Source organism: Heliconius melpomene, chromosome 4, assembly GCF_056956725.1.
Source record: "Heliconius melpomene rosina isolate 202511_hmr_F chromosome 4, ASM5695672v1, whole genome shotgun sequence".
Lineage (NCBI taxonomy): Eukaryota > Metazoa > Arthropoda > Insecta > Lepidoptera > Nymphalidae > Heliconius > Heliconius melpomene.
Window position 1 is genome coordinate 9,896,893 of NC_140392.1, and position 27,764 is coordinate 9,924,656.

Genomic DNA, 27,764 nt, shown 5'->3' on the forward strand with positions numbered 1-27,764 from the left:
ATCGACTCACAATCATCGTGTTTACAGTCAGATGATGTGCCGCTCGAGGCTATGGATTATTTTCATGTTTTCGCTGTGATAACAAGATGAAGAGCAGCGTATAATCTATCTTTTTATTTGCGGGATACAGCGTGAAAAAAAAAGGTATTTAAAATCGCAAATTTTATCAAACAACAATAAGTCAAAAAGAAGAGTGAAAGTTTTAACCACCGTACTATTGGCACTCAAATCGAATTAAGAGCTAATGTAATAAAAGCGTAAATGTTTATATACAAAAAGGTTCTTCCGCAAACACCCCTAAATGTCCCCGCAAATAACATAATTCGTATTACTTGGAAGAGTGAGGGTCGATCTAATATTAAATTAATGAAATATAAGCTTATTTTAGTTAATGTTAAGATATTTTGTTCCCGACTTTTAGCCAAATTATCGATTTAGATTTGCCACTCAAATTGCAATACTTCCAGAATCAGACAGAAACTAGGGAACAGACGTGTCTTAATGGGAACGGAATATCTTAACAACTAAAAGAAAAATATTACAAGTGGGTCAAGTTGAGTTTCTTAGAACATTTTGCATTGTTACAAGTCAACCTAATAAAAACATGTTAAAAAAGTTAAAAATACATCTCTTTTAATAGTAAGCAAGTTAACAATATCATAATAATGATATTACATTTACGTTTCACGCTCTCTTGCATTTCACAGAATAGTACTTTAGTAGAGCCCACGTTTTACAAGATAGAAGTATTTTCTACATCTTATTTATAAACGAATATAAACGTCTTAAAGCCTTAGCCTTATAAGCGTGTGGCTCTAAAAGCAAGTGTTTGTGAATTCTATTCTAAGTTATCTATATATATAAAATCGAAAGGTCACTCGCTCATCACGAAATCTCAGAAACTACATGAGCTAGGAATCTCAAATTTTGCATAGGAGTTACTTATAGGACGTAGGTGCTCGCTGAGACGGGAATTTGCAATATTCGACTTCTAAGGGGTTGTTTTTGGGGTTGAAAGTTTGTATGAAACTACGTTACTACAAATGCTAGGAGTCTCAAATTTTTCATAGACGTCACTAGGACGTAGTCATGGAGACAGAAATTAATAATAACATAGTTCACGCGGGTGAAACCGCGAGTGGGCCGCTAGTTTTAAATAAAATTATTTGACTTTATTATTATGATTACATAAAAATAAAAATAACAGATGTCCTTTTACAATACGCAGAAAAACGTAAATATAACCATATACGAGTATATATTTATACTCGTATATACTATAATTATCGTTATACGCATCCCCCTTTTAGAATCCACCCTTATAGAGACACCAGGAATAAAAACAATGTGCTTTATCAAAGTAATATTAGGTAATGGCGCCGTGGGGCAGCGGCATAACAGTTAACTAGACCATTGTGAGTTTGATTTCCATTTGGTGTAATTAATTATGTAGACTTTTATGCTTTGGTTACGAGATAAAGCGCGGCGTTGAGTTCCGCCACTCTATACGCAATGCCTTTAAAATTTATCTATAGTAGTGGAACAATGATGATCTTTGTTTATTATACGAGTAGATTACTACATCGGAGGGTTTAATAAACTTAGACAGTTGATTCAATTATGACTTTGAGAGATTTGTTTTATTTACATTTTATTTTTTAACATAAGAACTATAATTTACATTAGCAACTTTAATTTTTTGTACTAGGACCACGCTCATAAAATATGTTTTTTTTATACATACCTAGAATATTAAGTATTTAACATAAAATCAATGTGAGACATACAAATAAGTGGCTTTAATAAAGGGGACGTGGACTAGGGTTGCCGGATATGACGTCACTCACCCTTCGCTTTCATTACTGAGAAATACTATGTGTCATACGTAGATAATAATTTAACTAAAAAAGTACTAAAGATAAATTACTACTTACAATTAGTAATTTATCAACTATTCAAAAATGTTTATAATTATTAGTAAGGTGAATTATTTACACCTGTGATTTTTCGTAGGATATTCGGAGTGAGCCACAAAGAATATAAGATACTAGCGAGGATGTCACGGTGAGAATGAAGAAGAACAATCGAACCGACAACCGTCACGTCTTAGCGCGTTCATAATTTTTCCATTAAGGCGCTGTGTGACACCGTCTGACTGTCAACCCGGTGGTCGTGTGTTTGATCTCACTTAATTATTCAATTTTTTCATTCTTTGGTAACAATACAAAAAACGCGGCGCAATATCTCTCAAATTGGGAGGAAATTGGGGAACGGATTATTTTAGTACTAAATTCCCTCTGTCTCCCTTGCTAAAGCCAGAATACAAGCGTGACGCTAAAAAAGGAATTCGCTTATAAAAGTCGGTCACAGTCTCAAAATTACACCTTAATTTATTAAAGAATATTTTTTCGCTAACTTTCATTTGCCTACGGCTCATTAGATGTAGAAATTTCAAAAGGCTTTTTTAAGGAGACTTCGCACAAGTTCTAAATGAATTTCGTTTCTTTGAAACAAAAATCGCTAACTAGATGTAGTTCTTATTTATATAATATTTAAGAGCGTACCTACACTTAGGGACAAGGTTGAATATAGTTACGTGGTTGCCAGTTCCATTCCCGTGTAAATTGACTTTTAAATAGAAACTCATTTTTATTGAGTATCATGCATTTTCTTAATAACAACAACATGGACGTCTGATTGTATACGCGTCAGTTGTGGATTGGATTCCGACTTCCATAGCGTATTGATTGGCGGAACTCAACGCCGCGCGTTGCCTCATTACTAGAGAGAGGAAATTAAAATATTAAATATTTCATTGCATTGATATGGAATCGAATCCACGGCCAGCCGTTGCGTTAACAATCGCACTCTAGCGTTCCTGCGCCACGACGGCCCCTATATTTTCACATAAGATGAGAATATATTCTTGAATAGTAAAGAAGTTACAAAAGTAATTAAGAATTGGTTCTGTTCTAATCTATTGAATTCGATGGAAAGTGGGAAACGGAGTGTCTTAACACTAGATTCCCGCTGACTACCCTGCTGTGTATACAGCGTGATACAGCGTGATACAGCGTGAAGCTAATTCTATTCTAGTTAGCTTTGTACATTGTACTTTGATATTGAAATTTCACCTCGGCTGTCTAAGAAATCTATCGATGTAAATCAAAATATCGGGAAAACTGGAAGTGGATGGATCTTTTGTTAGAATATCCTTCTCAGTTTACTAACTTTATTTTGGAAACCCCTAATCAATCTTTATTACTGAAGCTGGGATAGTAGGCAAAGGTGATGTACATGGGTTCGATTTCAACATATGTGTTGTGTGTCGTAGATTTAATGTTAGTTAAAGTATCATTGGCGTTTGTGATTGTGACTTTTAGAACGACACGCTTTTGTACGCTATCCCTAAAAAAATATATTATTTTACATTTTATATTATGGTAATATACCTACTCAAAAATAGAAAACTTAGAAAAATCCATATGATAAGAGAAAAATTAACAAAAATAATAATTATTAGGTATTGTGATACATTAAAAGGATTTAGAATTTAAAATTCAATAAAAAGTAATAAAAATAGAAAACTTATTACAACTGTAAAAACTGACATTAAAATCGTCGACAATATAATTATATAACTGAAAATAACCTTTTAATTATACCGTATAAAACGTTTATATTATAGTGCTGTACATTACATAAGGAAAGATTCAATTCAAACGAGCGTCCAGAAAATCGATACTAGGCGCCCACCCCATACGGTATCGATTCGAGCAAAAATCGATACCAAACCGGAAGACCAAGCAAGACGTATAAGCAACAAAAACATCCGTAGAAATTATCGATTTTAAGAATTCACCAGCTGTAAGGTTATTTCGCCGGCTTGTTTAGACGCAATGCAGATTACATGTGCGTTCTCACTTAAAACCTTTCTCGTGAACGCCCTATCTTTTATCTTTATCTATCTTTCATCGAAGTAAACGGGTGAGATGAGATAAAAAATAGTTTCTTATACGTCTGCGCGGTTCATTCGATTTGTGTTGTGTGCGCGCGCAAAAGAGCTGGTGTGGAGTTTTAGTGGCATTCCGAGCGGAGTTGCGATCGGTGACGGTCGTGTAGCGGTGTTGGCTCGGCACAGTGCCGGCGCCGTCCGCGATGGAACATGATGAGGACAGGTCCCTGTCCATGGCGACTGAGGTGTCAGCCTCGCAGCCGCCCCCCAGCCCACTCACGGGATGCTATCTCCTCGCTGTCATAGGCGAGCCCCACACTGATGAGCACAAGGAAATTATTCTTCAACGTCTCGTTAAAGGTAAGTCTTTCAGTTTTTCGGTGTTTTCTTCGGATTTTTCGTCGGGTTTTTTTTTGGAAATTTGATTTGATTGGTTGTAACTGTTTGTTAAATTGACGTGATATATATAATGGTGTAGAGTTTTTTTAAAGGAAATAAAGAGGAATTAGTTGTTTTTACGGTTGTGCAAATTGTTGGTAGACGTGATAATTGCTCATTTTGACGGATTAATTTATATTCGAAGTTAGATTTAATTCCACAACAAAAGGTATTAAAGCTCGTTCTTATAACGTGTTAGAGACAATTACTTTAAACGCCTCGACACGACAATTCCAAGTAAAAAAAGCAGTGCGATGTTTCAAGAGACACAGCCATAAGCAAAAAATATAATTTACAAGAAATTTCGATAACAATGATGGAGGAAAAAATTAAATTCAGCCTACAAAAATAAATATTAATTTACAGCTATACCGGACATAGTTTTGACAAATGTCATATTAATGACAGATCAAAAAGGCGTTATGTAACCTTTACGTGACCATCGCTTCCTGGGGTATTCGGGAACAGAATAACAAACATATAAACATGCAGCGATGGCAAAATATATATTTTTCCGCAGTAAAATTGATTTTCGGTATCGATTAGTCATTTTACAGGAATATCCGTAGGTGACGCCACTGTTTCAGACATCAAGGACTAACGTAATTTTATGATAGTTTTAAGGCAAAGATAAAAAAAACATTTGCAGAAAAAATATAACTATATAAAATGAAATAATGTTTATTTTCATCGACAATAATAAAAATAAAACTTACGTATTACTTATGTAATATTATACTACAAAAATAACTAGGAAAATACTTGAATTTAATGTTAAGCAATTCTCATTATTATAACCGCCTCTATAAATTATATATTTTAGCTTTACTTTTCAATACAGATTACTCTATTTTGCCAAAAGAAAGTTTAAATTGTAAAAGTTGTAATTTATTCAAAAAATTGTAATTTATTTAAAATATCCTTTCAATATCCTTTCAATGAAAGTAGAGATAATAAAAATATTATTTCAAAGATTTTTTCATAAAATTATTTATATAATAAAAAAAATATATTTATATGATTGTCTAAGAAAAATTTTTTTTGTAACAATAACTTCCCATATACCTATAAGAAACAAAAAAATAATAAACTATTAAATAAAATTACATTTTACATTTTTTTGTTATCAATTGTTTAATTATTTTTGATTAAATTAGACTTGGACCATTTTTTACTTCAGACGACTAACTGACAGACAACGCATAGACAAAACTACTAGACTTAGAAAAATTGGGGAGTATTCATAGGAAAGCTTTAAAAGATGATTTTAAGGCACGCATTTGAAAATCGCTCTAAAGTCTGAGATCAAACCTGAGATGCCGTTTTCATTCACAGATATATAATTTGTGAATGCAAACAGAGTCTCAAGATCGATCTTGGACTTAAGGGCGGTTGATAAACACGGGCATTAGCCAATGATTTAAAGATATATAAATACATATATATGAGGATATAAAAAAAATACTTTTACAGAAGAATATAGATATAGAGCAAATCAATCAGAATGACACCCGCCGCGCGCCGTCGGCAAACGGTGATTCATCCGAGCGTCGCGTCGGATAAACAAAATAAAAAAAAACTTGTTTTACGATTACGTTCTTACATCACGTATTATTTGTAAATATAATGGTTTTTTTTTGCAATGTAATGACATTTTCACAGTGCTATTATTTTTTTTATTTGATTTTTTTTTTACAATTTGAAGTTAAAAATATAGTTATTGAAAATATACTGTCTTAACACTATATTCCCTTTCTGCCTAACTTACTATATGTGGAAAATGGATAAAGTAAGACAAAATACTAGATCGTGTTGTCTTATAACTTTGAACAAGACATGTAGAAAGAAATAATGACTTTGAAGAAACAATTGCTTTATTAAATTGTTTTTTTAACTTCACGCTGTATTCCGCACATATCAGGGTACCCCGGGAGCACCTGGGAACCTAATGTTAAAACACTCTATTCCTACTAAAACACTTCCGTTCCTAAAGTATTATTTACATAAATAAATTATAATCTAAATATATTATTGCAAATATTGCGTAGCTTATCAGGGCTTACATGAGAAGTCCCGTTGAATTAAAAATTGTATACGAAATTTCAAAACTACCTATAACTTTTTAAAACTAGTTTTTTAGGTTTCGTATTGTCTTTAAAACGGATACTATAATCAACCATAATATGTATATCATAGGAGGGGACTAGAACATATTGACCTCAATCATAGACAATTGGCTATTGTAAAAAAATTGTATTAACACTATATTTTCATATAGTTTGAAAATATTTTAACAATTTTTTTTATTAAGAAATTGTTTCATTTCTTATCACTTACTTTTTGTCATTGCGTATTTATATGGTGGCAGAACCCAATGTCCAGTATTGGGATCTGCAAAACGCTATGAAACTAAGAAAATTATCTATATTGACCTATAATAATAATATTGTTGTCTTAATTATTGAAAAAGAAATATTATATATTTTTATTTCTCTGGCAGTGAGTGGAGGGAAATAGGTTCGGTGGAAAGTGAACACGGAAAGTGCCTTAATGGCAACTGAGTGTCTTAACACTAGATTTCTACGGTCCCTTTGCCTACCCTGCTACGTGATTATATTAAAGAATAAATCTATCTATGACAATTCAAAGATTAGGTAGTTACCTATATACAAAACAAAGATTTGCTTTATCTACATTTTATTATCATCCTCGCGATAACAGTGCATCAGGTACGTGCTATTTTCGCGGATTTCGTCATCGTCAGTTATGATGCTAGATGACTTTATAACATATTCAAATTCCTAATATTATATAGGGATATTAGAAAAAGAAGTAATTTAAAAATATTAATTAAAATAAATTATAAAAAAATTACTCATTTAAAGTAATTATTTTCCTTACCGTACGCGGTATGGGGTATAGGGTTCAATTCCGTTCTCAACTTTTATTTTTATGACTTTCATAGCACAAAGTAATAGTTTGGTTAAACCTTTTTGCTTTGATTACACGACAAACATAGTGTCTTAGCTCTGCGGTCTCTCTGCTCTTTCTTGTCTCCTTTTTCTAAATATTACATTATTCGAAGCCGAATATTATATGTACATAAATATGTACTAGCCGTGATATACAAACACTTGGCGACTAAGTTACTAGCGAGAAAAATAAACAGTAATTTTTAAAAGCGATTCGTAAATGTTAATTAATATATTTATTTTTCTGCGTTCTGTCTGTCCATCTGCTTTTTAGACACAACATGATATAATTGAATTAATTGAAGACTGTAAATGCGATGATTGTGGGTTCGATCCGCACTCGAGGAAATAATTATATCTAAATTATATTAATGTTCCTGCTCTGATAGACAAATGACTCGCGTAATCTATACTAATATAATAAAGCGGAAGAGTTTGCTTGTTTGTTTGTTTGTTTGTTTGTTTGTTTGTTTGTTTGTTTGAACGCTAAGATCTCTGGATCTACTGGATCGATGTACTTTGTTTTTGTTTTGGATGAAAGCTGCATTCTTCAGAAGTGCTATAGGCTATATAATATTATATTACACGTATATACTAATAAATTAAAATACTTTCTAATTTGACATGCAAGTTATTCTGCCATGTTAATAACAACCGTCGTCGCTACGCGACCGCGTTCGTTACCGCGTCAATTTGATATTCATCCTTATGAAAATAAATATAATAGTCACTTTTAGCATTTCATCTAGATTGAAATTATATTTCTATAGAAATTATATTCTTACTAGTGTCTCATAATATAATATCTTGAAAATTGGGGGGAGCCTGGGAAACGGAGTGTCCTAACACTAGATTCACTCTATCTATTCTGCTTTCCGGAAAAAAAACTGTTTCTTTATTGAATAAAAGATAGTTCAAGTTCCCACTATATTATAGACATTAACCTAAATAAAATTTTATACTATTACCGGAATACAAATATTTTGCTATATCTATCAATGCTTCGATATTATGTATTTCGAAATATATAATGACAAATTAAGCGTGAAAATTTTCAGCACGGCCCAGTGGTTCCGTTCATAGTTACGAAAAATATCCTAAGCTTTCGTTATTTCTAAGAATTTTTATATTATTCCTTCATATTTTATTAATAAATTGGACATTTTGAAATGGTATTTTTAATAATATACCTAATAAAATCAAAAATATAATGTAATCACTCCTTTTTAGATTTTCCTACGTTTATGTAGAGACATTCCGTGTTGCGGAAAAGCTGAATGTTAATGTTCCTTTTTATATTGCTTCACGCTGTGGGATACAGCGTATGGCAGGGAAGGCAGAGAGAATTTAGAGTTAACGCACTCCGTTCCCTATTTTTCTCTCAGATTTTGGCAACACGTAAGTTGAATGGTGGAAGTTACACCTGAAACCTACAAATCTGGAAATTAAATTGATATACCTTTATAAATATAATTTAATTGGACTTTTCTGTTATATATATCAACAATTACTTTTTTTGTATATTTTTTTGTTAATTAATATTACTAATTTATTGATTTACATTTGAACATAAAAAAAAACAAAAATATAATAACAGACAATCTTTACTGTTAATATTAATATTTATATATAGAAAACATATATAATTCCACTTACTTAGAATACCTGTCTAACAGCTGCCCCGGATAGAGAAGCCATAGGAATAAGGTCGGCGGAAAGTAACGTGATATCAGTTCAAGGGTCACATTGATGATGCTTTTAAACGTTTATTACTTGAAATGTATGTATTTTATGATATCTTTTTTTTAATAGATATAAGGTAAAGATAGAAACAGAAAAGTGAATGGAAAGATAGATTTGGTTATAGAGTTTCTTGAAAAATGTTAATATATTAATCAAAAACAAAAGAAATAAACAACAATTATAAAATAATAAAATAGGTCAATCGTGGCGCAGGGGCGCAAACTGTGTCTATACAAGCGAGTGGTTGTGGGTTCGATCCCCAATCGAGGAAATAAAATATTTATTTACATTTATACTTTAGTTTCGCCACTCAACACGCAATTCCTTCAGAATTCAGCGAAAAGTGGGGAACGGAGTGTCTTAACACTAGGCTCCCCTCTACTCTACCTTACCTGCTACAAGGGAGATACAGTGTAAAGCTGAAAAACAATAAATCAAATTATATAACAATAGGTCTAAAATCTAAGTTAAATAATAGTATCAATCATATGAGTCTAGCATCTAAAGACAGAAGTGAAAGTAGCAGGTCAGCGCACTTCACTTATAAACGGAAGTACAACGCATTGTTTGTTTCATCTCTATTATCTATCCTTGTAATGTAGAGAGAAATCGAGTCGAAATCTCTTGAAGAAACAATAATTAATTGTAATGTCTTTGAAAGAATTTTAATATTATACATAAAATTGTATATTATTATATAATTTTAATATTATAGTAGGAAAATTACATTGATTCCATTGAGGAGGTGGAAGGACATTTTCTTTTCAAATCGTTGAATTCAAATCCTGACAATAATCGCTTAAACTATAATCATTTAAAAATATTTTTTGAATAAAGAAGAACTTGCACGTCGAGAAAATGAGTGATAATAGATGCAGGAGGAAAATCAGGAACATGAGGATTCCTCGAAAAGCATACACGAAGAGGTAGTTGACAGTGTTCCAAAGCCAGTTCTATCTGGCTACCCCACTAGAGGTAGCAGGTAGAAGTTTTATAGGCAAACAGTACCTGTGACCAAGATGGTGTCATAACTTTAGTAAGAAAACCTTTTAACAACAATATAAGCTGTTGGCACGTTGTATATCTTCTTGACATTTATTGCTAGTTTACTTATGCATTGTAAAACTAGCTTTTAGTTTAGAAAATTACGTTTTGTATAATATTGTTTTTTTTTTATTATTATTCTTTCACTTCAACATAATATTATTTCGCCTTTTCCTTTATAGCTATTAAAACACGGTGGTCATTGGTTCAATTCCCTTTCGGGAAAAATTAGTTGTTTTAATTTCTAGTTCTAGCAAATCAAAGCGCAGAGTTGTGTTTCAAGACATAATTATAACATTTCTATATATCATAAGATTTTCGGTTTCCATTTTACATTTTGCAAGGCTATTTTGTTCTCATTAGTTTGAATTTTTTTATCAAGGACTAAACATATACTTTACAAATTCCATTTTTTTTAAGTCCAGTAATTTCGGTTTGTGGGTTGTCTATCAGCCACTCAGTAACTGAAGGGTTATATACCTATAGCTTTTTATTAGCTTCATGCTGTATCCGGCACATAGAAGGGAACCTGTAAATAGGGGGGCAGATGGAACTTGGAAACTTAGAGTTAAGACACTCTGTTCCTAGGCTTATTAAGACGATTAATTTGCCCCATTTTTCCCCGAATTCTGGAAGGATTGCGGTTGATCTATAAATAGATATATAAATAAAAATTGCAAACAGACAGAATGGCCAAACAGCTATTACTCAATCATTTGTCGATATGAAGAATGAAAGTGTAACAGTTTACACGGCGACGCGTGCGCAACTATTGGCGTTAAGCAAAATTGCGTGCGAATAGAATAAAAAAATAAAAATGATGTTTTACGTCTTCTGTTTTAGATGTATTTTGTATTGTTTTATATTTGACATTGATTTGTTTATTACATAAATGAGTTCCCAGGTTCCCTCCGCCTACCTTACCTATCAATATGAGGAATAAAGCGTGAAGATCGGGGATATAAATTAATTTCCGCTTTTGTAAGCCATAGCGTTGCCGTAAGTCAGTCCTCTTAACGTTTTAAAAACGGTCAGCTGTAAATAAACCCCCTGCGTGCTATGAACCTGTACTTGTAGTTAATAGCCAAGCGCATTCCACCTAACTACAAAGTCTAAAAATAATTTCTATGTCACGTTTAAGGTCATAACAGTATTTTATAGTCTATGTAATTTAAAAGTAAATCCCATACTTAAGTGGCGCAGGTAAGTCAGCTAATACATTGTTACTTATATGGCTTCTTGTATCCGCTCAAATTGAGCGGTGTGCTGTCTAGTAGGTCTAAACTCTAAGCCGAAGGTCGTAGGTTTGATGTCGATTAGGACAAATATTTGGGTAATAAATAATGGACATTTGTTTTGAGTTCAGATATTTTTCTATCTATATGTTTTAAATTTTGTATTTTAAGTAGGTACAGATATGACTAACCTATATTTATTTTTATATTTTTCTCATAACTGTCACGACGGTCTATCACCTGTTTTCGTTTTATCGTTGACTCCTGGGACACCCTGTATAGCAGGGCAGGCAGAGGGAACCTAGTCTTAAGACACTCTGTTCGCACCACCAAGTCAATTTTTGAGACATTAAATTTGGGTGGTGGAACTCACTATGTCTCCTTATCAAAGCAAGAAATTTAAAATAACTTCCTGGTCCCTGGACACCTTCGGACTGAGAAAAGAAAATTCACGCTGTAACGATGCGCCACAACGGCCAAATTTTATACAATAGTTATTATTTTAATCATACATTTATTAATATTTAAAAAAAAATTGTAAATATCGATTTAACATGAACATACCACCCTCAAACGGAACTGAATCCACATCCATCTACAATCGAACACTTTCTAGCTACAATGCAATATGACCTAATTTTTTTGAACAATTTCCATATAATTAGTTCAAGTAAAATTTCTTTTAATATCATTCCCGACTTTGCATCAAGAGAAAAAATCGAGCTAAAAGAAAGTCTCGAACGTGGTACCAATTAAGATCGTCACATACCACTGCTATCTGCCATCTGAGCCGTGTCCATTATACTAATATGAGTGTTTGTATGCTAAACAAAGTAATGACGTATAATCATTATTTTTTATATTTTAATTATATTCTTGCTTCACGCTGTATCCCGTAAACAGCGGGATAGGAAAAGAGAACATAATTAATTATTTCCATGTTTCGTTCTGGTAACAAGACAAAGCGCAGCGTTGAATCCTGCCACTTAATATACAATATCTCGAAAATAGAGAGGAAAATGGGGGAGGGAGTATATTACCACTAAGTTCCCCATTTCTGCCAAACGTGCTTGTGCTACTGCATCACGACGGTCTCATTATTTATATACGAGAACACTCATTTTACTAAATAAAGTAGCTGCTATATCATTATGAAATATGTAATTACCAAGACGTCTGTTCAAACTAAGTGATAATGGGAAAAAATGATCAAAACGAATATTTTAATTTAAAAATTGAACTTTAGCGTCTTTCTAATCCGATATCCAATTGACTCTGCAAACAAATTATACTATCCAGAAAAAGAGGTCTGTAAAAGACTAAATTACTCACAAATTACGTAAAAAAAATACCCAAAATGGGAGCGAAACGTCTCGAAAGTATGTGAAGAGATTAGATTGCGTAACAAAGATTCTTAGATCAAAGGTCGTAAGGTCAAGGTCACCGGTCCCTGTCGATTCCGCGCTATAGAAGATAAAGGAGCAATTGAAAGATTTCAGAATGTATCAGCCAGTTAGACTTTTAAGTGCTTTCTTTTATTTATGTTTGGAGGATTGGCATTATTTTGTTTTTTGGTTAATTTTATTTAATCTTTCACCACGAAATGTCGCGGATTGGGAAGTTTGTTGGAAACGGAATGTCTTAACACTAGGTTTCCTCTGCTTCATCTTCTGCACGTAGGTTACAACCTCTACACCACCAGCAACCCATCTCTAGAAGATTTGATAAAGAACTGTCACAGGGTCAAGGTCGCCACTCGTTAGTACCGTCACTTGTATGTATAATGGAAACGTACGAGTGATCTTCACGAGTGAATGCAGACAATGTGCTAGCAATTTGCGACTTGACGTTAGTGTGAATTGAATCAGGGAGAGGTTTTTGTGGTCTTAATTTTTATGTTTTTTTTTATTTTGTTATCTATAATTTGGACTGATTGCATATGGTCATTCATATAAGGTAATAATTTTTTTTTTGTGTTGAATATACGATAGTCAATTTATAAGAAATGCTTTCTTGTAAGAAATATTCGGTATAATTCACTGTATTTGTGGTCAAAATTATTTTTTGCACTTAGAATATTCCACTCGCCTTTTTTTAAAGACATTCTTTTTATAGAATTCGAACTATTTTATTTGGTAGCACTAATTTATTAATTTGCATTTATATTTGTTTATAAATATAATATTTCTCTTGAGTCGGACTTGTGTAAGTGCCTATTGACATTAGCACCGTTATCAGATCTATCAAGCACTTATGCATATCCTTGCGAAAGGTTGGTTATATTAAACATGATGATATAATTCCTATTAATAAATTTATAAATAAACAAACGTTTTGAAATTATGAATATTTTTATTTCAGTTCTGTATATAGAATTAGGACACTTCACACAATTTTTGGAATTCACGTAGTACAATACCACGTTGCGTCGTCTTCTACCAGAGTAGGGAAATTCAAATAATTATTTTCCTCGGCCTATAAAGGAAAAAATGATTCAAATTTTAAATATATCTATCGAGCTATATTCGTTTTTTATAAAAACTTTCCACAGAGAAAGTAGGGAACGGAGTAATTTAACACTAGTTACCCGACCTACACTGCTAGTTGAGAAATTGCTTTTTTATGCTTTTTACATATGAGAAATAATTATACACTCAAAAGGTCACCTAGCAAGACACCATGCAACGGTAGCTCATCAGTGCACAGATGAAGGTCAACAACTGTGCCATATCTTGATTAATATCCTAATCATTTTATCGAGCATGCGCATGATTCATTTTGCAGGAAGTATGCGGTGCACGTTTCCTTGCTGGGGCGCGCGGGTCACTCCAGCGCTTTGGACATATACCCGTTATTGACTGGCTGTTAGATAAGTGTGCTGTTTTAAAGGATATATGAACGGCACTCGGAGTTTTGTTTTAGCTTTACACTGTACGCGGTAGGGTAGGCATAGGGAACCTGGGATACTAGTGTTAAGGCACTCCGTTCTCTTTAAGACACTCTCGTTTCCCACACAACTCACAAATGTGAATTACATATTAGGCTGCCTTTTCATATTTATTTTTTGTATGAATATTAAAGTTATGAATATTAAAATCTACTATACGAAACATTAACTATACATATACATATTACATACCTTAATTGCGTAACTAGTCCGAGTATATGTAATTTTTATATCTAATCTAATATTATAAATACATACCACAAGAGTATGTACTTCAAAAATTCATAATATGAAGTAAATCTTTGGTTAACTTAAGCGAAACTTTTTGGTGTTTGTCAAATTATGCATTCGAAATGAATGTAACGACAGCGCCATCAATAAATAAAAAATATTAAATTGATGTTTAGCGTTACGAACATTTGTATAGTTCTGTAATTTTTTTTTACAGAGTATAAATGTGCCAATTTTACTATACTGTACTGTACTCATGTATTAAACAAATAAATAAATACAGGGCGTAGTGGCGCAGCGGCACAAGGGTGTGACTGTAACGTGACCGTTGTGGGTTCGATCCCCACTAGAAGAAATAAAATGTTTATTTACATTTATATTTTTATTTCTTCGCGGCGTTGAGTTCCGCCACTCAACACGCAATGTGTGCGGGATTCAGCATGAAGAAAGAAAGAATTTGATGTTTACAATATAATACATTTCTAAACATAGTAATTTTAAACATTGCGTCATAAACCACAAAATTTCTAGACCTTGACAAATGCGACTAAAATAAGAATAAGACGGACATGCAAAAACACGGTTGTTTAGTTTCGACCGTGATGCCGTGACGCAGTGAAGGCGTGTCACACAGTAAGTAGGGAACGGAGTGACTCAACACTAGATCCCCTTTGCCTACTGCGAGCTTATTATTTATATAGATATTCTTTCTAACTCCTAGGAAGTCACTTATTGAAGGAATCCATTTATTAAGGAAGGCCATATATATATATAGGCTCACGTTAATTGTTTTGATGCAAGAAGTGTAATTCACTGTACCTGTCGATTTCAAGGGAGGGCTAAGCTATTTACGACATAAATATATATTGTTTTCCCGCTTATGTAAGTAGGGTTGACAGAGGGAACCTGGAAAAATTTACTTGAGAGTTATGAAAGAAAAACTTATTCATTTTAAAATTCAATAGAGATGAACCAGTGTGCCATTTCAGTTAGTAATCGCAAAGAATCTGACATTTCCTTTCAATAACTTTCGTTTGTACAAAGTATAAAGAGAGCCAATTTAAAAGTGCATCGATGTTATCTTAGGAAATTGGATCGAAATTGGTTTTAACTTTTCTTTGCAGTAACTTTACTTAGAGTTGATAAAATTAGTTCTCTTAAATTAAACGAAGTGGTACTTGAGGAAGATCTAATAAATTTAATGGATTTGGTTCATTTCTGGAAGTGTTGAGATGCGAAGCAAGTAATGACATGCATAATGATTGCATTAAAATTGCTAAATGTCATTATTTTTTCATCCTTACTCCTTATAATATCACAGAACAAAAAAAAATAATGTTTATTAAAAAAATAAATATATTTTTTTCTAGCTATAATGAGATATTAGGAGCGGTTTCGGACGGTAAATGTGATTTTATTTATAAAAACATTTTAAACTTTTTATACGTATTTTATTTATAAATTATTAGTTTTTCCCAAATTAACATAACACTTTAAAAATAATTGTACAGGTTCTATAATTATTAATTAATATTTCTACACTTATCCAACTTAAACTTTAAAGTGAAGAACGAAAGTGTCATCATGGTTCCCATGGAGTGTCTTGGTTCCCATGGTTCCCAGGTATCCTTTGTCTATACGCTATATGCGGGATACAGGATGTAGCTTTATTAATAAAATTAAAATAAAAAGAACATATTTAAAGAACATATCTATAATCAAAACAGGTTGCTAACTTTGACCCCAATTGTAAAATAGAACACATAAACGATTGTTAACGAACACAGTCTAGTACTGCCTATACCTAGAAATAGTAAAAACATAATTTCTAACTCATGTGAGACAATCCGTCATGAAGCTGGCTTAGGTCGATCCAATTAGGCTTTGCTAGGGTTTCATAGAAATTTGGATTCCGCGAGACATGGCTACCGAAACGTCCTTTTTTATAAATAAAAGTATTTTTTTTATATTGTTTTAAGTGGTTTTTTTTTGAGAGAACCTAGTGTAAAACACTTTGTTTCAAACTTTCTGCGATTCGATTATCTGACAAAATATATTCTTTCCATCTATTAAAAAGTAGAAATTGTTCAATTAGGTAGCGTAAATGAGTACTAGGAGAAGATATCTCAAAATTCCTACCTAAATTGAAAAAATCTAAATTTTTCAGTTTACTTATTAGAAACCCACGAAAATAAAGATGGGGACGACAACGAGTAATATAAAAAATTATAAAAAATATAAGTAAATTTCAATATCTTGATAATATCACTTACATAAACCATCTTTTTAATATAGTTGGTTGAATTGGTGCAACGATCTGAACGATCGACTTTATAAAACAGTCTCTTTACAAATACTCACTGAGCAAGCTTATTGTTCGTGTTTCGGAAGCAACCTGAGCCTGTCACCTGTCCGCGGTCAATCGTGAAATTATTTGAAATAGGAAATATCTTGATATTTCTTTATTATTTACGTGGAAGCCAAGCGTGGCGCGGGGCCACAGCGTGAGAATAATGCCTGTAATCGCGACCTAGATTCCCGGGTTCCCGAATGCGGGTTCGATTCCCATTCGCGGAAATTAACTATTTAATATTTTCATTTCGTCGCTCTGGTGTTGAGGCAAAGCGGGGCATTGGGTTCCGTAATTCAATACTCCATGCGTCCAGAATTCGGCAGAAAATGGGAAACGGAAGTGTCTTAATAAGGATGGAGTATCTTAACACTAGTTTTCCAGATACCCCCTATCTACTTTGCTATTTGCGGGATACGGCGTGAAGCTTAAAAAAAATAATATGAGACAAGTATTTTGTGAATAATTTCGTATTGTGAAATTATCGATGTATTTTTTATTATGCAAAAGAATTCTAGTATTAGGACACCCAGTTTCCCAAATTTCAGGACACAGCGTGTTAAGTTACGGAACTGAACGCCGCATTTTCTATACTTTTCAGAGCCTATACCTTTCAGAAATGAAAATAATTCATACCCCGAGTGGAAATCGAACCTACAACTGTTGCGCTTACAGTTAAACGCTGCGTCACACCATATAAAACGAATAATTTATCAAACGCCAAAGTAATTAAATTTTCTATGCATTTTGTATGTACGTGAAAAGTTCAACCGAGCGTTTCGAAGTAATATTTCAAACTGGTATTAATACTAAGTATGATATATTGGAAGGCTTTACAGTAACAAAACGAGCTTATAGCATTTTCCCCATAATGTAGGTAAATTGAGGCTTCCTTTGAAATTGTGAAATATTTTATCGTTCTATTATTTAATAACATTTCGTATCGTTTATAATAATGGAACGGGATAACTCAATATAAAGGATTTTCAAGCTTTTTCTCGTACAGCAAGGTAGGCGGAGTGGTCATAGTGTTAAAACACTCTATTCTTCACCTACTCTAAATGTTCTCGTCCGTCTTGTCTATCAGAAAGGGAAAACTTCCTGAGGTTAACGCGTTCAAACAAACTCTGCAACTTTACTAATACAAATTTACACTACGCAAGACATGAACCTGTGACCTCCATTTGCACTCACATAATAATATTTACTCATATAACTAATTGCAGATTTGCAATCGTACTTAATGATTTTACTCTGTAAGTATCCATTATATGCAAATTTGCATAATAATTTTATTGTTAGTTGAAGATAACGGACGAAGGCCGAATGGGTGGTATAGCGAATTTAATGTGTCCCAAAAACAGTGTTAAGACAGTGTTTACATTCAAAAAATACTTTTTGTTTTTGTATATTTAGTAAATAATTTATAATTTTATTAGCTCTTAAGATGTATGTACGTACGGTTGTGGCTTCAAATCTCAGAAAGGAAATGTTATTGTAATCCTAACGTTTGGTCGGATTCATCATTCAACAAATAAAATACTCGCAACTTTAATTGCGTGGATTTTAATAATAAAAAAATAATAAACATTTTCTACTATTAAGTACTTATAATTGCTATAGTCTTCACCGAGATAAGTGATAATATTAGTGATATGATTATATGAGCGAAAACTCAAGTGATTTACTTTCAATATTCAAGTCCTGGCTGCGTTATCAGACCAGCTCGATGATACCACAATATTGTAATGTCCACGCATATTACTTCTACCTCAAGTAGTTGTCTCGTCTGCACGTTGTCTGTGACTCACACAGCAATGATAGAACTTTATTTATAGGTATAGTAAAGCAAAGGTCTGAGCTCTTCTAGCTCTGCCTCCCTCAAAACCCCAAGAAACTTTAGAGGCCACTAAGACCAACAGTCCATACATTTGAAGGAAATAAAAATAGATGTGTATCAAAGTAACACATGACTTTATTTTTAATGTTTTTTTCGTGACCGACAGACAGGTGTTTCAGCATACATCGTATAGAATTCTAAAAATTATGCATCGCTATTCACACGATGAGCTCATCTGTTTGTACAGACGCGACGGTAGTGTTAAGGTCGCTAGTTTAAACCAATGCTTTATTTTTATATTAGGAACGTGATATAAATCAATCGGTAGGTGACTAATAGAATAGTAGTAGGTTCGAATCAAATTTGGAGAAAGATTATTTTTATAGCATGCATCAAGAAATTGGTGTGTTTAGATGAATTGTGAAGTTAAATTTCTCAAATTATAGCGGTTTAGCGGTTATTCCGCCATTCGCTTATCCGTAGAATTGATTTACATATATATTTTTTTTAAATGGAAAATAGAGAACAATTTACGTATTACAGTCTTAATTTATATTGCCTCTTTTTATACTAGAACAAGTAGAAAATTCGTTATTATAAGATAATATCTATATCATTTTCCTTTTTTTTATGTACTTGGGAGTGGATATAATTTACTTCTTGCCATCGCACCAAAAAAATCTATAGGTAAAATGAATATTACCTATATTGACACTTATTTAAATCAAATCCTTAAATAATACAAAAAAACAAAGGAAGCACCATTATAATATTAATCACTAATGATTAACATATCAAAGACGTGTAGATACCAAGAGATTAACTTTATTAGGTCAAGCTTTTACCTAATCAAGTGGATGTCTTAAGTGAACCTTGAAACTTAAACGATATGATTCATCTCATTGAGAAGATGAAGTACAGCATCCGATGATAAGAGATGTTACCAATAGTTAAATGTGTTTAAAAGAAATTCCGCCGTTGAGTTCTGCCGCTCAACACGTAATGTCTTCTGAATTCGGCGAAAATTGGAGAACGGAAGTGTCTTAATCGAAACGGAATGTTTTAACAATAGGTTCCCAGGTTCCCTCTGCCTGCCGCTGCTAAGTGCGGGATACATTGTGAAGCTAATGCCCCTACGCCATGACTATCCTGCTATTATTTTATCCAAAATTTACATTAGAACAGTGATATGCTTATCATTTGTTAGTACAAAAATGAGACGGAAAATGACGTAAGTGGAGATTTTTGCACACTTTACGTTCTCAGTCGGCTTGTTTCCCGACATTAAAATTGATGCTAAAAATAGCTATGTTACGAAGGTGCAGCGATATTTAATAAACCACTGCGTATATAAATCTGTTCTCGATGATAAAGAAACATAATTATTTCCATTTGAGGAAATTAAATATATACATAATATTTCTATTTCTTTACTCTCCGGTGCCCATCCAGACATTTCCGTTCTCTATTTTCTACCAAATACTTGAGGAATTGAGTGTTGAGTGAAAGAACTTAACGCCGCGCTTTAACAAACTCATCAGCTTTATAATATAGACACGGTTTTTTTTTTCTCTAAATCTAACTATAATCTTAAACGACGTCAATTTTATTTCTTAATGTGGTTCTAATTATAATTTAGATGATAACATTTAAGACACTTCGAAAGCGCCTGTTGTGAAAGAGGAATTTTATTAAGTGACGTTACACGATAATTGAAATGCCTGTGTTGTTCCTTTATTAAAGCCAATTATTATTTTAATTAGTTTTAAAACGTCGTATATTTTTTGTTAAGTTAATTGAAGTAGAAAAACAAATTATATTTTATATTGTTGATAGTGTTTTTTTATTTTCCCCTTATAGTTCTTGTAGGCGGTAGATTTTTATTTACTTACTTCACTCCGTTCACTGCATGTTCTGGATATAGAAAACAAAATAAATCACTCATTTTAAGTAACTTACAATGATTATTCAAATTCGTCTCGTCCTACTAAAATACTTACAATACAAATTATCTATATTCTTGAAAATAATTTACTAAACTACCAGAGTATTTCAGTTGCTAAGATAGTAATGAAAAGAAAAAATGTGTCCAAAATTCGTAGGCAACTGTTGAACGGATATCTTAATAGTAACAGGGTGTTTAATACTAGGTTCCCAGGTTCTTCTGCCTGCCATGCTATATGCGGGATTGCGGGATTGGTAATTGCGAGAAAAGCGGAGAATGCAGTATCTTGACACTAGGCTCTGACTGCCAACTAGATAAAAGTCGTACACAATAAAATTATATACGTAAACGTATTAACTTATTTACTTGTACATCATGATAAAAACCTTCCATCATTGATTAGGGGCGTCCTACATTCCTCGTCTATACGTAACGACGTGTGTAATAGCTGTTTTATGTGCAGACCGTACTAAATGGGCTATAAGGGTTCCTTTATGGGTCCCCCGAGCTCGTGACCCCGAGGACACTGTCTATTCAGCTTAACTACTGGGATCCATTTTATTAGGGCTTTATTTTGAAGCATCAACGGATTAATTATAGGATACCAGATTTTACCTGTGGTTTTGCTTCCATGGTTTAATGGAACTAAGAAGTGTGTATCATCATGACACATTTAGAATGTCCGAGGAAACTATGACCCTAGGTGAAGTGACATGATGTAGACTTTTTCGATAGAATTTATTTATTCGAATCAGTTGTTTCTGAGATTAGCGGGTTCAAGCAAACAAACTCTTCAGCTTTATAACATTAGCATAAATTTCTTGTTGTTTCTTAAATTTTATTTGTGAATTTAATAATGAGAAAATGCTATATTTTAGCCAAAACGAATGCCTGTCAGACAACGGTAACCTGTTCAAAACATGTCACTTCACTTTTCATCCAGATTGGCCAATTTAGGGCACACATTGTCTCATAACAACGAAGGACTTCACTCATAATATTTTTTCATATCTAGCCCAGAAACTCTACAGCCAGTATTGAAATGTAAATTAATTTGACTAACAAAAGGTGTTTCGCTCATTTATTACGTAATATTTTCAAGATTGGATTCAAGATCTCTTATCTAATTTACAGCATCAATTATCCTAAGTAATTTGGGATTAAATTCCAGTGAACAGATTTCATTAGATTTTGTATCACGATTTCGCTTAGCGTTAGAATTTAAGAGATTCTTTATGATAATAGGGGAAAAGTACGCCCTTAAATTTTGTTTATAATTTATTAAATTATTTAAGGGATATACTATTTACGAATTTATCATAACCTCTTTATATCCTCCGTTCCCCACGTTTTTGATTTTTTTTTCTTTATACCCTCTTCAAGGGAATTGTTTGAATTACCAATAAATTATCGATAGTATTTGAACCTATAACCATAGCTTATACATTTATAGATATCTCTACTAAGCCACAATGGCGTCATATAAAAGATAATAGGCATTAAAATGGGAAGCAGACTCAGCGTCGCCAATCGATTGGAGCTAGGCGCCCTTCTTCCTGACTTAAAACTTTTATTCTATTCTATTATATTATTTATTGGCTTGACTTAAAACGTATAATATGTAAAATTATATGCAAAGGAGTTTATAAATAATTATTTACATATTCAATAATTAACTCAATTTACTTATTCAAATATTTATTTGAATTAAAACGATTCCCATTCGAAATGCAATATTTAATATCTTCATTTCTTCGTGCTGGTGTCGAGGCGAAGCGCGGCGTTGGGTTCCGCCACTCAACACGCAATTCCTCCAGAATTCGTTGGAAAATGGGAAACGGAAGTATATTAATGGAAACAAAGTGTCTTAACCCTAAGTTCCCAGGTTCCATATGTCTTCCCCTTCTATGTGTATATCCACCTAATATAAATATCAATAATGCTCATCCATTTCGTTATAGAATATAGACATACAATTCCCCTTGTGAACTTCAGTAATATTGATAGTTCCGCTGCCGAGTGCGCCGCTATCGATCTCTATGCGGAGATGACGGGCGCCGTCTTACACCCCGTTGACACAGACATCGTAATGGGATATCCTGAGAAATATATATTTTTTTGTTTATTTATTTTTGGTGTATATTATAGCTTTACTTGTTTTTTTTCGTTTGTGCTTTCGTCTGTTCTTGTTTTATTTGGGTTTTTATAATACTTTATTTTTAAATCTTTGTATAAAAGATGAGCTGGGTGATTTATTACGTATTCTATTTATAAAATTAAAATCGATTCATTTTTTATTTGAATAGGCTATTAAAAAGTAATTTTGAATTATAAATTAGTATCAAAATGTCAGTATTATTAGTTTTATGAGAAGCTTACCGGCAGAAGGTAAAATAGGTTCATTTATTATGTCTCGGATTAATATTTTATTACTTTTTGAATACTTACCCATCAATTTAATACGAAATGGTCTAGACTAGTTTTATAGGCAGTAAAAATTTTATAGAAGAGCTTGTAATGTGGTACCGTGATTACTTTGAATTTATCTTTTATACTCCATAATAGTGCAGTAGGGAAGTTCCTACTGAGAGGGAAGTTGGTAATTGAAATATTTTTGTTTACTCTCTCTCTCTCTGGTTAAACAAAGTAAGTAATTAAGTTACACTTTCTTAAAAAAGCAAGAAACGAAATGTTATATCACTGGTTTATCTATTTAAATGATGTTTTTGGAAATTTTATTAAAAAAATGTAAATATAAATAAAAATAGCTGCTAGTCTTGAGTTTCCGTTCTCCACTTTCCGTCCAATTATCGAGACATTAAGTATTAAATGGTGAAACTGAACGTCTCGCTGTCTTTCTGTAAAGAAATGAAAATAATTAATTGTTTTGAATGGCGGTGACTATTATAGTAGTGTACCGCTACGCTACTTGGCCTAAAAAATCGATAACACTGGCAAGTTTTAATATACGGCCTTAAAAACAACAATGACTCATTCTATAGAAACCCCTACAACCCCCCAACAAAAGTAAGTAGTTCAGCTGTATCAGATACATATCATTTATAGGTTGTCGGTCTGAGATGGCGAGTGCGTCGCGATCGATGCGAATGCGGAGACGACAGGCGCCGTTGTCTCGTTCATAATGCGGGTTTTATATAACATCGATGTTTTCACAAATTAAATAGATTCAATGTCTATTTGTCTGTTTGTTGAAACAAATAGGGTTTATGTGTTTTGTATATGTTTTGGTTTGAGATATGCGGAATGTTTTATTAGAGTATTTTTATTAGTTTTAAAAATTACTTATACTTGATAGCTTTTAAAATATTGTTCAATTAGAACTATCTTGTCGTTGTTATTACTGCTATTCACACATTATCGTTTTCTATTATAAAAGGAGAAAATATTAAGTGATTAACAATGAAATTTACTTATTTCGTTCTTAGTGTAAAATATTTGTATAAAAACAAACAGAAAAGCATTTTACAGTAACGTAAAGAAACAATCATTTCGATATCGTGTAAACGGTATATTCCCTGTTACGCTCTAACCTCTTTCCCCTAACCGCAACGCCGTTACATGCCAGACCTAGATACTATCGAAATTTATTCGCAATAAAATTTCTGTAAGGGAAGCGATTACTTGTATTTATCTACTTATTTTTTTTTATACTGAGTGTATGACAGTACACGAAATGCTTGTAGATTCATTTTTTATTTTTAGCTTCACGATGTAACATGCTGATATTAGGGTAGACAGAGGGAACCTGGGTACCGAGTGTCATGACTCTCCGTTTGCCTAACGGTGCAAACTAGGTTGTCTAGATAACGGGAAGATTTTTACGCTTTATCCCATATAGCTGGGTAGGCAGAGATAACCTAGTGTGAAGATACTTCCTTCCCAACTCACCACCCAACTTTCGAGACTTGCGTGTTGAGTAGCGGAACTCAACGGTGCTCTTTGTCTTGTTACTAACTACTCAGTGGAATATGTAAATTTTATTTAATCTATCGATTTTACACACACTGGCAACACAGAAGACTAAGGAATGCCAAACCCCAATAATTATTATGAACTTTTAAACATATAAACAAAATGATTTAATGCAATTTTATACAGATTTACATAAAATTTTAATAATTTTAAACTTAAATGTATTGAATATCAAAGCAATTCCCACATATATTAACAGATTTAAAGGAAGATGAATATAAAACATTATATATATTATTAAAAACAACATATTTAAGACCATTTTATATTATTTACGTATTTACGTCGTGGCGCAAAGGGCACAAGCTTGTTGCGAGTTCGATTCCCGCTCTAGTAACGAAATATTGAATATTTTAATTTCCTCTCTCTGGTGACGAGGTAAAGCGCAGATTTGAGTTTTGCCATTCAACAACGCCTCCATAATTCGGTAGAAAGTGGGAAAAGGAAGTGTCCTAATGCGAACAGAGTGTTTTAACACTAAGTTCCTAGGTTCCCTCTCCTATATTCGGGTTTCAGATTCAAGCTAAAAAAAGTAAATCTTATTAAACTCAGCGCCATATTTCAACGATCTTAATGAAATCGATATACTCGTATGTATAATAATAATAATTAATAAATATAAAAATATTTTCCAATGGAGACGCCATTCGACATCATTATTATAACCTATAGTAATAATTACTTAATTGTGAGTTCCTATTTATGGACACAGTGACTCAATCGACGTTAATTGAGTGTACAGAAAAAAGTGCAATGTACAGTGTGTTTGTATTATAATTTATGACTCATTTCAACACTTATATTATAGGAGTTTCTGTTTTTCATCTTTATTTTTTTAGATACCTTTGTATGGGACACAGCATAAGCTAAAAAAATAGGTAGGTAGAGGGAACCTGGGAACCTAGTGTTAAGAAACCCTTTTGCCATTCATTTATTTCCGTTTACACTCAACTCTGGAAGTATTTTGCATAGAATGTCCGCCACTCAATGGCCCGCTTGAAAATATTAAATATTCAATTACCCCTAGTGAGAATCGAATCCAAACCCGTCCCGTTTTCAGTCATACACTGTGAATTTATACATTTACTAATTTACAAGCATTATATTACAAAATATAAAAGTTCTGTTGAACAACTTCTTACAAACTGTAAATAACACTCATTGGCGCTAAGATTGCCGTTTTTATTGAGCGAATATTGATACAATCGAATATATTACTTAAGATTTGAGACAAAAGGATCAAGTTACTCTGTCCATCTTCACGAATCATTTACACTTAAATTAAGCTTGGCTTGTCACGTTCGCTACAAGGTCGCCGATTCAATTCCAGTTATAGGATTGTATTCATATTACAAGAAAGTTAGTCACGCTATTTTAAAATTGGCTAAGATTTATTCGGGATTTTAATAACTACACTACATATAAGAACACTCGAGGTCGTTGAGCGTTTGACTGTAACTGGAATGGTGGTGGGTTCGATTTTTACTCGGGGGAATTAATAATTTTTGGTTTTTTGGTAATAAGACGGCGTTGACCAAACACTCTTAACTCTAAGCTATAATGCGCGAAAAACGTGAATGAAAAAAAAAACATATCTCGTAAGCAATTTTAGTAGATATTTAAATGAGAAGAGTTTAATGCATTTTTTTTTATTTAAGTTTCTTTCTACACAAGCACGCACGGTTAAAGGACATTTAGTTCAGATTTTAGGTCACATGTTTCAAATGTGACTCGCAAGACTGGTTTGTAGCTTTTTGTTTTGTTTCTGAACTTATAATTCCACTCTCTGAGTTTTACGTTGAATATAATTTTAAAATAATCCAAGTAGCTATGTTTTATCTGAACGGGCTAATCTAAGGAACTATTGATTTGAATTTAAAAAAATATGTTTTTTACTATCTTTTTACAAAACACACTCCCTACATGCTCAACTTTCAAAGTCCAGCAGTTTCGTCTGTGCCTTATTACTCAGAACCGAAAGAGTTAATGTATATAAAAATACATACATAGGTATAGATATTTCTTCTTTAGCTTCAAGTAGTAGTAGAAACTTAGGAACCCAGACTTAAGATTCCGTTCCCTATTTTCAACACAATTCCTCGAATGAGAAAAACCCCAGGTTCCCTTTGTTACGTTTACGTTCGCATGATTGGGATGAATTAATAAAAAAATATAATAATATTTTTTATCAAATAAAACTGTAAAATCACTACTGTTCTTTGAATAGTATTCAGCATTGCGTGCAATAGGCAATAATCAATTGCATTAATATTTCTACCTACAACGTTGAAAATAATTTGAAATTTTAATAGGAAAGTCCGTCTGAATCAACTGGTGAGTCACAAAGAGCCAGTATAATTAGGCCCCTTTTCACCCTTCTACAGCCTTAAAAAAAGATCTTCACGCTGTATTGGAAGTATATAGCAGGATAGGTATCAGCAGCATGGAAGGTAGAGGGAACTAAGAATTAAGATAGTCCGTTCCTTGCTTTCCCTTAATTTTTTGGAGAGTTAGCGTGTTAATTGACGCAACGTCGAGATTCGTCTCAGAACAGTTAAATTAAAATTAATATAATATATTCATAATCATATTATATAATTCATAATCGTTACCCTGATCGAATCCACAACCAACGCGTTTTCAACCAGACGCTGTCCCATAGCCATGGTTGCCTAATATTCCTTTAATCACGAATGAGCTTAGTTTAAATAAGTTTAATATATAGAGGTCTAGGTAAAATGGTTATGTTTCACGCACGTTTTATCTGACCTTACTGTGTTAGAAATTGTTCTATTTTTTGTTAATTGATTTAAAACGCGCGGCCGCGCGTAGCCAAGTTTTTTTGCAAACAAAACTGGCGAGCAGCACCGTGTGTTATTTTACACGAACCATTTGAAGCCACTTTTTACCTATTCGTAACTCAAAAACTATTCCATCTAAAGCTGTCATATTTGGCTCAAATATTTAGACCCCCTACTTGTATACGTGCATTAAATTTCATAAACACAGCTCAAACAGTTATTTAGATAATGACCTCCAAAAATCGTTAATTTTTAGGGGGGTGACTGACC

General features: G+C 32.8%; 1 protein-coding gene across 1 annotated transcript in view; it reads left to right on the top strand.

Moving 5' to 3' along the window:
* Window positions 1–4,070: 4,070 nt before the first annotated feature.
* Window positions 4,071–27,764, top strand: part of LOC146539722 (uncharacterized) — a 126,783-nt gene continuing 103,089 nt past the window's right edge. Inside the window, exon 1 of the mRNA XM_085185201.1 lies at window positions 4,071–4,315. Coding sequence (XP_085041327.1) covers window positions 4,159–4,315 — 157 coding nt within the window. The 5' untranslated portion in view covers window positions 4,071–4,158. The remainder of the gene's footprint in view (window positions 4,316–27,764) is intronic.